A 13,487-nucleotide genomic window follows, 5' to 3' on the forward strand; every position below is an offset into this window, starting at 1 on the left:
TATTTATTTTTAACCATCTGACCATTTAAGTGCTCAATTGCTACCTTGAAATTCTTTTAAACAACTCCAGAGCTGTGGTGCTGCCACATCCTGGCAGCTAGCATTATCCTCTCGGAGTTTTGCTCTGAGGAGGCCTCATAGCTTTCTCCCTCACTTTGTTGATATAGAGGAAACTGGCAGAAACAATTTTTCCAATATAGAAGCACTATTTTGTGATTTCCATGAGCAGTTCTCCACTCTAACTTGTGAGAATGCTTGCAGTCAGTGAGGAGAGATCTTCGGTTCTCCGACACTTCTGCTGTGTCCCAGGAAACTGTTTCTGGTGTTTGATCCAATTATAAATCCAAATTGACGTTTCCTTTCAGCTGCTGAGAATTTCCAAGAAAGTTCTGGGAGCCTGACAAAGTTGGAAAAACCGGAGTATCCTTAAAAACTGCCCCGGAGACTCCTGGTAACTGCTTCAGTAGTTAGGATGTATGTGCGCAGGCTGCCAGGTGGGCTAAATCCTTCCTAGAACCACGATTCAGCTCCTCTTTGGGACATTTGACTGCCCTGGCTCTCTTTCAGTGGGAGCAGAGGCAGCTCAGGGAATGATTAGTTCTCCAGCTGCCAAGAGCATTGCCAAAGCTTTGGGATGAACTCTTCAGGATCTCTCTTTGCTGAGCTGAAGACGTGGCAGAAGTTACTCTGTTGTCCTTCCCCCACCCTCCAGCTCGATGCAAGGGTCTCCTGTGCCGTGGTTAGCCCAGTGCTGCTGTACGCTTTTGAAAGACAAAATTGTCAGGCTTTGTTTTTCGTTTGCTCCTACCACTGAAGGGTGCTTTACATGTTTTTGACAAAATCAGGAAATGGATGCAGAAAGAAAAACTTTGGGCCCCGAGAGCAAGTGCTCTGAAGTTAGGAAGTGTCTGTTGTATGGATGACTGTGCAACATGCAGTTTGGCCCAGACTTGCCAGATATTTGGATTTCCAGTTAGCTACACAGGCTAGCATGCTGCCGTGGCTGTTTAAAAATCTGGGTTGCTCTGGTTACGGTGAATTGGCAGGATGACTCCCACAGTAATCCTGCATGGCTCCGGGGGTGGGTGGGAGCAGACAGTGCTGTTCAGATTTGTGTTGTGCCAGATCTCTAATACATCCCTCTTGTGTTTTATGATAAGAGCTTTTCAGAAGCGTTCCAGAAGACTGGTGTAAGCCTGCAGTATTTCAGCTGAAGCAGAAGGAGTGGAATAAAAAAAAAAAAGAGAGAAAGCCTTCTGTTGTATCTAAGGTGGGCTTCCAGGGAGCTCCACCTGGACTCCTGGCAGCTCAGCCTTGTTGCTGTGCTAAGCCCAGTCCTGGGCAAGATTTACTCTGTGGGTCTGCTTTAGGATTGAGATGAAAAGGATCCCACCTACTCCTCTACACCTCAAACGCTCTTGCTGTTTTTTCTGTGCTGCTGTTCGTTCAAGAAGTTCCAACCTTTGCTGAAATTTCAAACACTATTTAAATTTGAAGTCTTGTTTGCATCAAACCCAAATCCGTCCCCGCTCCATCTCCAGCGAAATTCCGTGTGAACTAGAAACTGTGTTTGCTGGCCAGATCTAATAAGCTGCAGTTTTCTATCTCCTCATTGCATATGGTGTCCTGTCTCTTTGGTGTGACTGCGGGGCCGTTTGTCCTCAGTGCACTGGTGGATCCTCACCCAGCCAACTAAAACTCTTGTTTCTTGACTTTACACCTCTTGGTTTTATCAGTTAGGTTAACTTAAGGTGTTCTTAGTGTACTTAAATGTAAATATTTAGAAATATGTGTATCAATGGCTTTAACTGTGTGTTAAAAGATTGTTGTTTGCTACACAGTAGTCTATTCTGCACCTGTTTGTAGTGTTTTTTGTTGCAGAAATTTTTGTGTCCCTAAATTAAAATAATTTGTTCTGTGTCTCATTCTGGTGTTCAGCCATTGAGACTGTCATCCTGATCTGCAAGTCTGGCACAAGTAAAGCAGTTGCAGTTTGGCTGCAGCCTGCAAATTTCTGAAATTTCTGCATTTATTTTAGGTTTATTTTTTTCTGAGAGTGGATTGAAATAAGGAATAGAAATTTTGAAAGCTTCAATTAATTCAAACGTGAATTTTTTTTTTTTTTTTTTAATTTTAAGTTAGAACTTAAGACTCCTCACTTGAGTGCTTCTCCTTTATTTTACCGCAGATCTTACTTGCTGTTTTCTTTTTATTGCTGGTACTAAAGTGACTTGTCAGTCTGTCTACAGATACCTAACCTATGCTTTGTTTTTTTCTTTAGGCACTCAGTGTTACTGAAACTCTGATCAAACCTTTGGAAAGATTTAGGAAAGAGCAGCTAGGAGCTGTAAAGGTTTGTCCTTCAATGCCTTTATGAGAAGTTTGTTTAATTTCTGTGCATGGATCGCATTGCAGTAGTGAAATGTATTTGGCAGAGAGATATTGTTGTTTATATTTCATGTATTCACACTTTTTTTTTCCCCTCTACTTTGAGAACTTGCTTCAGAAACTAATGGAAAGTATGTTTCAAGAAGAGAAGAATGTGTCCTTTCCCTTCCTTGTCTCCTCCTCTTCCTCCTCCCTTATCTCCTGTGTCTGGAGTTGGAGCAATCCTGCTAACAGCCTGCATCCCTTTTTAATGTGTAACCCAGTTCTGCTTTGTATTTGCTTGCAGTTGCACAATCAAAGGCTGAAAAATATTAACTACCCAAAGGAACTTGCTCATCTGTATGCTTTTAAAGATATTTTTACAACCTGCAAAGTGAAAATTTCCTTTCTTTTAGTTTTGCATAAATAAGTCATTGCCTCTGTATGAGTGGAAAAAAATAGGAATGGAGAGGCTAAAGACAAGATTTCATTCGAAGTATTTTTTTTTTTGTAGAAAGTGTTCAGTGGTTTTTTTTTTTTTAAGATTGTCACTATGTTGTGTATTTTTTTTTTTTTTTTAAAAAGGTAAAGTAAATTTCATGAGTTAAATACAGACCAGCTTTGGATAAAAGTAACAAGGACAAGTTTTACATCTTTCTACCTGGCTGTCTTCCTTCTTCCAGTGAGAAATTTGTATGCTTATTCAAAAAAAAAGAAAGAAAAAAAAAAAAGGAAAACAAAAGAAAAAAAACTCAGCTATTTAACAGTTTTCTGTTGCAAAACTCAATTAATACATTTTTAAACTACCACTCTGCAGGTGTTTTGTTTTATATCATTACTTCATTGGCAGTTGGCAGTGATATTTAATAGCTAAGATAATGTTTCATTTATGAGAGCGCTATACATTCTGACTTTAGCAGGAATGATTAACGTATTCTGAATATGACTTTAGCGCTCCTGAGCAGAGAATGCTCTGTTGGTCATATATCATTACAGTTCAATAGTACGATGAGCTTTGTGTGATTTTATGGATTTCTGAGAAGTATGTCAAATGTCACGACCAACATATATTAAAAACTTGGTCTGTAATATAGGGAGACTTTGAAGGAAGAAGAGAATTTGTTCTAAATGTAATCTGTTGTCATAGAAGCAGCTGTAATGAATGGATTATCTCAACAGTATTTTTGATGTTAAAGAACATTGCCGTTTTTGGAGTGAGAACTTCTAATGCTTTAAATTATCTCATGATCTTCACTCATTTCCTAGTCAGAATTCTGTCCCTGATGTTTCTAACATGACCAAGTTACATTCACGCAGTCTACATCTTGCATTTTGTTTGGATGGATGTTTCTTCCGTTGTGTCCCTGCATGCTGAATAGCTGAAGCTATTATTTATGATTCAGGCTTTTTTTTTTTTTGGACAGAATTCTCAGTGACATTAAATAGAAGAGTCTTGTGTAATTGTGCAACATTTAAATAAAAATCCTCTAAAAATATTTAACTCTTTGAATATTCTTAACTGAATAGTTATTCAATATAATCAAAGTACTGCCACTGCAAATATAATACTGTTTAGCTCTGAAAACCAAGTTATGACATCTAATACTGAAATGTGTCTGGAATATTGCATAGTATTTTCTTTAGTAAAAATTTACACTCTACCATTACAAAATAAAAGTAGAATCTGCTGCCTCAGATTTTCCTGTATCTTACATCCCCTGCTGATGAAATGGTCTGAGTTAGACTTAAGAAGAAAAAGAAAGGAAAATAAGTTTAGCTCCATAGTGCTGGAAGCTGAGACTCTTTTTGAATTACCCCTTAGTAAAAGGTGTTGCTGCTCTAATCCCAAAGTACACGTGTAAAGTTTCTGGCTTTGCCTATTTAGAAGTCAATAGCACTCTTTTCTGGCAGCACTCAAATGTTGACCAGATCAATGGAAATTTTGCTAACATGAACACAAAGATTCTGCTTCCCCCCTCCCCCCCCGCCACTTTCTTCCTAATTTCCCATATGCTGATAGGTTAACTCTAATCACACTATGTAATTTAATACTTGATTTTACTTATTTTAGATTATTTTCAATTGCAATTAGTTGTCCTAAAAATAGCTTCAAAACTGATTGGTTGATTTCATCAATGCTGATTTCTGTATGTTTGCCTTTTTTAACTTAGAAGATGCAAGTGTTAATGTAATAAGCTTCACCATAATGATGCAATGAGATTTCATTTCAAGTTAGTCTTTAAATTAATTTAAAAAATCTGCTGGAAACATACTTTTCCTTAGTTACTGGAGCTCTGATAGTTTGATTTTCTCTGCTTCTGATTAAGTAGAATTTTAAAAGAAGAAAGAAAGAGGCTTTTCTTACATTTTTATATATAAATGAATGTTATTTTCTTTGTGTCTAGGAGGAAAAGAAGAAGTTTGATAAAGAGACAGAGAAGAACTACAGTTTGTTAGAAAAGCATTTGAATTTATCAGCTAAGAAGAAAGAGCTACAATTACAAGAGGTATTGTTGCCTCTCTTTTTTTTATGCAAGCTAAAGGCTTTTGAATAGGTAAATATATTTTATGCAAATGCAAACCCAGCATTCATAATGGTAAAAGAAAAATTTCTGTCACCTGGTAAGATTGGTGAGAAAATCAGTATTTGCTGAACTTAGTGGTGTACCCCTACTGTTTTCTGAATCCAGGGCTTTACTTGATGTGTGTATGAAGCACTGATAATCATGGTGGGGTTTTTTTGTGGGTTTTTTGTTTGTTTGTTTGTTGTTTTTTTTTTTTAATAGAAGTAAGGGAATAGCAAAGTGCAAGTATATTATGAAAAACTCTGCATTTCTTATGAGGCTTCACCATATGTGTAATTTGTGTTGCTCATATTGTATGTATTGGCTAAGTGTTCTGTGTTAATGCTTAATGCAAAGTACAGCAAAACTTGTGTTCCTGAAGGAAATGTCTTTGTGCTTTATTTTTCTTATGTTTTGAAGATCTGTTTTTTTTTCAAGTAATACTATAAAAAAGTTTGTTGACAATTTGTAGCTTAAAACCAGATCTGTTTTGCCTGGCATTCCTTCTGTCCCTCTGGGTTTATTATCATCATCATCCTTATTTATAATAGCTTTTATTTCTGGAGCAACAGCAAACAGTACTTGAGAAGACAGCAGACAAATCTTGCAGAGGCTTGCTGTAGGCAGAAGGTTTTTTTTTTTTCTTCCCAGATAAATGTAATTACGTCAGAATTATGAATGCTTAGTCTATTAATACTTTGTGTCATTAAATACTTAGTGTTTTCTCAGAGAACTCTTCTCCCTGCCCTCTACTCACCCCAAACAATCTATACCATTTTTCATTAAAAGTGGTTCGTATAAGTGACGAGTTAGCTGGGAACTTAAGAACTTTAGGATGTTACTTCCCCATACTGTATTTGCAGCTTAGGCCCTCGTGCATAAAGAAGTGCCTTTTTGTTAAGGAGTTGACTTGTCTGGGTGAAGTTTATGGGCATTGCTGGTGTATCAGGACCTGTACTTTTATCAAATTGATCAGCTGCCAAAGAACTTGATGCAGAAAAAATGAAAAAGTATTAACATTATCTCTTAATAGGTGGTATAGAGAGCCGTATTTCAAAGTCTGAAATGAGACCTAACCTCAATGGATAAATACAAAACGCCTGCAAGAGGCATTTTGAAGCTCTATCAAATGTAGTCTGAAGTTTTAAAGCATGTGTGAAGACTAGAATGAGCAAATAGAATTGTTTTAAATGTCCTTTAAAGTTTCATGAACAAAAATCCTGAAATTCTTCAGATGCTTTCATTTGTGCATTTAATTTTGGAGTATAAATGTATAAGCAATTTAAAAAAAAAAAAGGACTTGCAGTATGTTGTCAGAGTGCCAAATAGGAAAAACTTTCTTGTGCAAGCTTAGAGAATAGTTGTATATAATTGCACAGGAGCTTCCTAGTTTAGTATTATACACGGCTATTTATGTCAGCTCCTGACTGGAGTAAGTAAAGGATGCAGGTATAAATTTGACCAAAATTTGATGACAAGCATACCACGTTCTGGAATGTGTCTTAGTGGATGGGTATTCCTGAAATTTCACTAAGGCACGGTGTGTGTCTTATTTCTGTAGTTCTTTGGCAGTACACAAAGTACAATGCAACAGTAAGCGAACTTGCTGGGTGCACAGGAAAGCTCGTGCCTCAAAAACCTGAGGAGAGATGTAATAATTTATTTACATGGGAACTGAGAAGAGTTGATAAAATGACTGTGTTGGGTATTGTATCCTTGGGGAATGGGGAGGCAACCAAAACAATAAACAACCAAAAACCAGGGAAGAGAGGTAGGAGCAGGCTTACGTGGGGCTTTAGTGTATATAGGGCAGTCTTACTATTGATTAGCCAGATGTCCTAGCAGACCCACTTCACAGTCTTTTTCCATGGCTACCCTTCAGTACACATGTATATCATTAGAAGCTTTGCTGACAACTCAGACAATTCCTATGTTGTGTGGTTTATAGGGTGCATTGAAGTGGCTTGGCTTTTTAAAACATGTTTTTAACTGATGTGCATATCGGTGCTTTGGTTTTTTTTTAATGGCATTTGTTGTTATGCCCCTTTAACTGCTGACAGATTTCTAGCTCAGAGCAGCAGAGCAAAGCATGTCTTAAGGCCGAACTGTCTTAGAGCTAATTTGGCTTATCCTCTTAAAGCATAGCAGTCGCTGTTCTACCTATAGTCTCAGTATTTAAGAGAGAGTATATGACAGTAAATCTGTTCCTTTCACCTAACCCTTTCTCCATTGTCTTTAGTAATTCAGCGTGGAAGCATTTGGTATAATCGCTTAGAGTACTCCTTTGTAGCCTTTTTTAAAATGTGTTTTAATAAAGGTTTCTGTTTCCAATTCTTGAAGTTTTATAGTTTAATGAGAGCACATGTACCTTAAATTATAACTTAATGAAATAATACACATATGCTAGAAAGTTAAATATTTATGTTCAGATGAATGGCAGCTGAAATAAATAACTGTTCACTATCAATATGATGTTGGCATTTCAGCAAAGCTGAACTAAAAATCAACTGCAGCTAATCAGGCTACATTTTAAAATATTTGATGCTCTGTGGAAACTTGTGAAGTAGCTTACCAACAGGTGAAGTTTTAAAATGGTTTTCTTACCTGTTAGAGTGAGCACAGGTGTGGGATGGGTACAGTAGCATTCTGGCTATTTATAGCAGTTATTTGGGTTATAGAGTAAAGCTTACAGTACAAGCAATGTGGTTTTCAACAATCACATTTTCTTCCTTAGTTTCACTGCAAAGATGATTTCCCCGTTTTCTAATGGAAGACACTGCTAGCCCCCTCTCTGCTTGGGCAGGCACCTTTTCAATGCTATTAAAGCTGTGCACAAATACCTGCTTTGATGTATTTGGCTTGGATTCCATAGACCAGAAGCTTAAAGAGGTGTTATTGGAATGTTTCTAAAAACTTAGCCTCATGATTCAAAACAAACATACGTTATCTAGTAGAAGCGAATAGCTGTTGCCATCTAAAAGTAAATTAAGGAGCTGTGTTGTAAAGGAGCAAATTCTAGTCTGGAGCAAATTATCTTCTCACTTGCTGCTTATGCGCTATATGTGTGTCATTGTGAAGCTGTGTGCGAAATGTCTTTGAAAGCTTCATTAGCTGTCCTCTGTGTGCAGGCAGATAACCAAGTGGAGCAGAATAGGAAACACTTCTATGAGCTGTCCCTCGAGTATGTATGCAAGTTGCAAGAGATACAGGAGCGGAAGAAATTTGAGTGTGTGGAACCTGTAAGTACCAGTGAATTCAGCCTACCCTGGCATTGATAAGGGATGGAGAAAGAATGCAGCTGGACAAAAGTCAAGCAGCTCTGTTTTCTGAGAGAACATATGCAATTGTGTGACTTAACAGAATTTAAAGTACTGTTGTTATATCTGTGCAAATTGCTAGTACAGATACACTTAACCAGGCATCTCAGAGCGTACCTCAGCAATTACAGTTGATTTGTATCCATTGATATTGATTCTCAGAAAATGTGTGAAACCTTGTACTGCAAAAACCTCAATTTATGGTGTGAGTTAGAATAGAGGATTCAAGATGATGATGTTGAGGTCAGACTTTCCATTTGTGTTTTTTTTAACCACTGAAACATTATTCCTGACAAATGTAAGGAATTTCATTTTCAGCATGAAGGTTGCACTTAGAGACTTGTTAGTGAAGAAGTGCAGATATAAATTAATTAAGACGGTACTACTGTCTGAAAAGCTCATTATCAGGTAGACTGATATGTTTGGTTTCAATTGCAATTGAATCTGTGCAAAATTCGAGGGCTTCCCCCGAATATCAGTGACAATCATACATGTACTGACCAGACTTACCTAAATCTCTGAGAACAGCTTATTCTAAAATTTTCTGAGATGTACGTTAGCTTCGTGGTATAAATGCAACTTTATAAAACAACAAGAGAACAGTAAGTATGACACTGAGACAAAGGGAGGATGGATTGTAGAAGTGACTTCCATTCACTTACACTCTGTAGTCTGTATTTTTGGGCTAAGTCTTAAAAAAAGCCCCACATTACCCTAATCAAAGTAGTTGGTCATTATGGACTTAATGAGAGCTGTATATTTTAATATTACTTATTCCTGTATGAAAAATATGCTAAAATCCTTAAGTGGGAATAAATTGCTTTAACTATATTAGCATTTTTCAATGAATGGGAAAATGTGGAAAATGGTTGCATGGGATTTCTTTTGTTGTTGATGTATTTTTTGTTTTGTTTTGTTTCTTACATTTTCTACCTTTTATTATTATTTTTTAAAAATCCTTAATAGTTTTGTATTCAGATATTGTATTTCAAACCATTTGAAGTTTTCTCAAAGCCAGACCAGAGTAATGAATCTTCAAATTATGTGTTTGAAACATGTCCCTTTCTCTTTTCTGAAAGCTCCCTCTGGATGGTGCTGAACTTTATGCTGCTCAATTTGTATTTGTAGTTTTCACTTGGGTAGTAAACTGGAATTATTGAGTGCCACATTTTATTCCCTTTCCCCTTCGTAATACTTTAAATTTATGTGTTTTTTGCATTTTTTGAAAATGGTTTATTTGCATATGACTTCAGACTCTATTAAATACATTATTTGGTTTGCTCTCTTTAACGAAGAGAGTTATTTCCTGTGTCGCTTGCTTCTTTGCAACCTCAACCAGACAGGAGAAGTAGGCAGCACCGCATTTCACCCTCTTTCCAATGTAGTATAACTCATTCATTAATTTAAATGGAAACACTGAAGTCAGAAACTGAAGCGTGGATCATTTGCTGGTTCTGATAGGAGGTCAGATCTGCATGTGAAAAGCAATTATGGGTTGAGTTACTAGAGGGAGAGCTTCCTTCTTCAAACAAACCAGTTGACTGGTGTGGAAGTCATCTCAATGTGGTCATTAGCAGGGAAGGGAATGACTGGGGAAATGGTGACTAAAAGACAGGATGATCATTGCCTTCTCGTGCAACAAATATTTATTCCAGACATCATTGGTATCAGAGCAGCTCTGGAAAACATTACATAGGAAAGTTTGGGAGATAGGCAATACACATTTCCTGTGGTCAAATTTAAAGTAGAGATCAGTTGTGAAATTCCAGAAATGGGATCACTCAAAAGCGCCTATATACATAGCTGGTCATTTGGATCTAAATAGTTATTAATGAATTGTAGGCATTAGTGGAAATTTGTTGTAAAACAATAATTTTGTCATCTCTAATCTTTCCAAAAAAGGCTATGTGCAGCAATCATATTCTGGTAAATGGAGTTTTTCGTTCTAACAAGTCTTTTGTTTGTATTTCAGGTGCTGTCATTTTTTCAGGGTTTGTTCACTTTCTATCATCAGGGATATGAACTTGCTAAAGACTTCAATCACTACAAAATGAACTTGCAGATAAATATACAAAATGTAAGTTGAGGTTGATATCTCTGCCTTCTCTAATTTTTTAAATAAAATCACACACTTCAGTTCCTGTATATACAGTACCTGTATTGTCAGTACTTGCCTCGGTGTTGGTGCATTGCCTGTGAACTTTGGGGATGTAATGCCATCTGCTGGCCAACCAACCACATCGCTGAATAAATCATCCCTAATTCCAGTGAGTTCTCGTTTCATCGTTTCTAGTACTCCTCTGAAAAACAAACACCGCGTAAAAGGCCTTCACACCTCTTTCCAGTATTTTACAGAGACATAGCACAGGATTATTATGAAAGAGTTTTGTTTTTTTTTTTTTAAATTGTCTGTTAAAATGTGGACAACACTAGAGAATCCAAAGGAGGTGTAATGAAATGCCAAGGTTCTCAGTGTTTTAGGTGTGTTTGATATAAGAGTATGTGGTGGTCCTGTCTGAGGGTCATGGCTTGTTAGGGCTATACTAGCCATAAATAAGAAAAAGGAAAGAAAAACCGCTGGACTTATCAGCATTGGTTTTGGCATCTCTGCCAGCAGTGACTTGGAGTTTGTCTCGAAGCAGCCCTTTCAGGCAAGAACTGTTGGTTTCAGATGCAGAAAAGTGTAAGGAGACTTGGTGTTAGCACCAAGTGTATTTGACAAAACGATGTGCTCCTTCAAGGGCAGACAAACTGGGGCTCCCCACTATTTAGTGTACCCTCACACCAGATTGCCCAGTGTGATCTGCTCAGGACTGGGAGAGCGGGAAGCAAGGTGACAGGCTGAAGCAATGGGACTGACAGAGTCATTAGTCAGATGGTCTGTTTGCTTCCTTGAGATTTATTGAAGAGTAAAACTTGCTCAGAGGAACTTGGATGTGCCAGAGTAGGGAACAAACCATGTACCTTACTGCAAACAAGCAATTAATGATGGTGCATCTGTCTTGTTGACCTCTAAGGGCACCTGGAATTAAGACACGGAAACTACTTCTTGGAGGGTGTAGTTTATTTTTAGAAATGGCTTAACTAGCAGGGAGACAGAAGAGAGGATTACAGTTGCTGTAATACATAGTGACAGGATTCATGTGTCATGATACCATTCCTTTAATTTTCTTCCAATCTATTTAAGTCTCAAGTTTCCTCTTGAGCTGTTGTTGGTTTGCGTAGGGGAACTGAGTAGCAGTAACTTCATAAGCAGACTTCCATGGCAGAAGTCAGTGCTTCTGGAGGAAATTTCAGGACAGACTTGCAGCTTCTGTGTGCTTAGGTTAACAGAGTGAGGAACAGCGTGGAGCCGCAGGGGATAGAGGGGAGCTGATGCAAGACTAGCAAGAAATGAAACATGAGAGGGAAGCTGTGATACAGTTTTCAAGAGCTGGATTTCAGATTATAGGTGGAAAAGAGCTGGTGAAGTGGTCTGAAGAAGTGATGAGCAGTAAGAAAGCAAGCTAGTCTCAACAGCTGCATTTTGAATTGACTGAATGGTATTATAGTGTACTCCAGGAAATCTAAAAGAGATGGGGTGTTAGAGCTTTGTGAACAGATAGAATGAGTGACCTGAATTTCAAAATGCTGTAGAGAGAAAGGAGGCAAGGCTTAACAACTATCCGAGGTAAGAGGAGAATAGAAGGAAGCATCTGGAAAGATCATGAGAGGGCATGACATGTTCTCCACTGTGTTAAAGATGAACAAAACATGCCAAATGAAAAATGAACTAGGACTTGGCTGTAGTACGGCTGAGCTGCTGGCAGAATATTGGATTGACACATTAGAAATTGAAGGGTACAGGATTCAGTACAGGGCGCCTAGCTGGATATGAAGAATGATTTGAGAATTGCTAGTATAGCTGCAGTAATTGCCTTCCATTTTGTTCAGGTTGTCTTTACTTTGAGAATTATGCTGTAGGTTTCCTCTCCACACCCTGCCCTTGACCCTGCCTCTTCCTCACTCCCCCCACCAAATGAAAGAAAGAAAAAATAACAAAAAAAAAAAACCTCAGCCTTGTAGCCCAAGGTCCAGTAAGCTACTTCTTCCAACAGTCTTATTATCTTGTAAAAGTCCTGTGTCTCCAACTAGATTCCCCTGCGCTCTCAGGACTTTTCTCTTGTTATCTCAGTTCTGTGCCCAACCCCATACAAGGATCCTTGCAGCCTTGACCACGCTCTCCTGCCCTGCAAGCAAGCCTGGCCTGTCCTGGGAAGAGGAGCCGTAGCCGCGCTGGTGCAGTGGCTGTGGTCGACCCTGGTTAAACTTGGCTTTCTCACAGCACAAAGGAAAACAGAAATTTTCTTGAGGTTTCTGGAGCCTGTGATGCTCCATCCCACCATTCCCAGCGTGCATTTCACACACTTTGATTTGTGATCACTGCACAGCTAAGACAAAGATCCTGGCAGGATCACTTAAAGCATCTAACCTCAGACTGATCAGTGCTCAGACAGAAAAGTTTAGGTAGGAGCAGTCTGTCATATTTTTTTTCCTTTATCCTGAGTACAGAGTGTATTTTTTAATGCGGCTCTTCTAGGAAATTATGAAAAGGAGCTTAGAAAATTGTTTGGAGCTTTGGAAATAAGGTTGTCTGCAGGGTCTAACTCCAAAATTTGCAAGCAGATGTGACCTGAAATTGAGATTATGGATATGAGAAGGATTCAGAGCAGTTCTTTAGCCTGGAGGTAAGAAGGCAGTTGTTCTTAGTCATCACCTAAAGAATATCTTCAGCTTTCCTCTATAAAACATATAGATATGGGTGGCTGCTCTGACCAGCTTACGTGGACTGTGTTTGTGCCCATGAATAAACTCCTTCCAAGCATAAATCAGGAATTTGCATGTACAGATGGCCAGTCAGGAGCATAGTGTTAACTGTTAATGTACATGAATGGATACTTGTTTATATTTCTGATACATTTGTCAGTGTATGCAACTGAATGCTTTTCCTAAGGAAGAAAATAAAATAGGTGAGGCAGTGTTTTCAGGGGCTCATCCATCCAGGAAAAAAAAGGTGCTCTCAAAAAGCAACAAGACCGATCGGGACCAGACTACGCAGTCTCTCTCTCGCTCCCCCCACCCTCCGAGAGAATAGGGGGAGATGATATAAGAAAAACGGCTCAAGGTTTGAGATAAGGACGGGGAGAAATCCTTAAAGTTACCGTCACGGGCAAAACAGACTCGACTTGGGGAAAACTAT

At 38.3% G+C, this 13,487-nt stretch overlaps 1 protein-coding gene across 2 annotated transcripts in view; it reads left to right on the top strand.

Annotated features, from left to right (window-relative positions):
* Positions 1 to 13,487, top strand: part of ARHGAP10 (Rho GTPase activating protein 10) — a 147,550-nt gene that overhangs the window by 49,754 nt on the left and 84,309 nt on the right. For both annotated transcript variants that reach the window (XM_086746308.1, XM_086746309.1), the window contains exons 4-7: positions 2,282 to 2,353; positions 4,773 to 4,874; positions 8,060 to 8,170; positions 10,221 to 10,325. In XM_086746308.1, coding sequence (XP_086602434.1) covers positions 2,282 to 2,353; positions 4,773 to 4,874; positions 8,060 to 8,170; positions 10,221 to 10,325 — 390 coding nt within the window. The remainder of the gene's footprint in view (positions 1 to 2,281; positions 2,354 to 4,772; positions 4,875 to 8,059; positions 8,171 to 10,220; positions 10,326 to 13,487) is intronic.

Source organism: Chlamydotis macqueenii, chromosome 4 (assembly GCF_036417535.1).
Source record: "Chlamydotis macqueenii isolate bChlMac1 chromosome 4, bChlMac1.mat, whole genome shotgun sequence".
NCBI lineage: Eukaryota > Metazoa > Chordata > Aves > Otidiformes > Otididae > Chlamydotis > Chlamydotis macqueenii.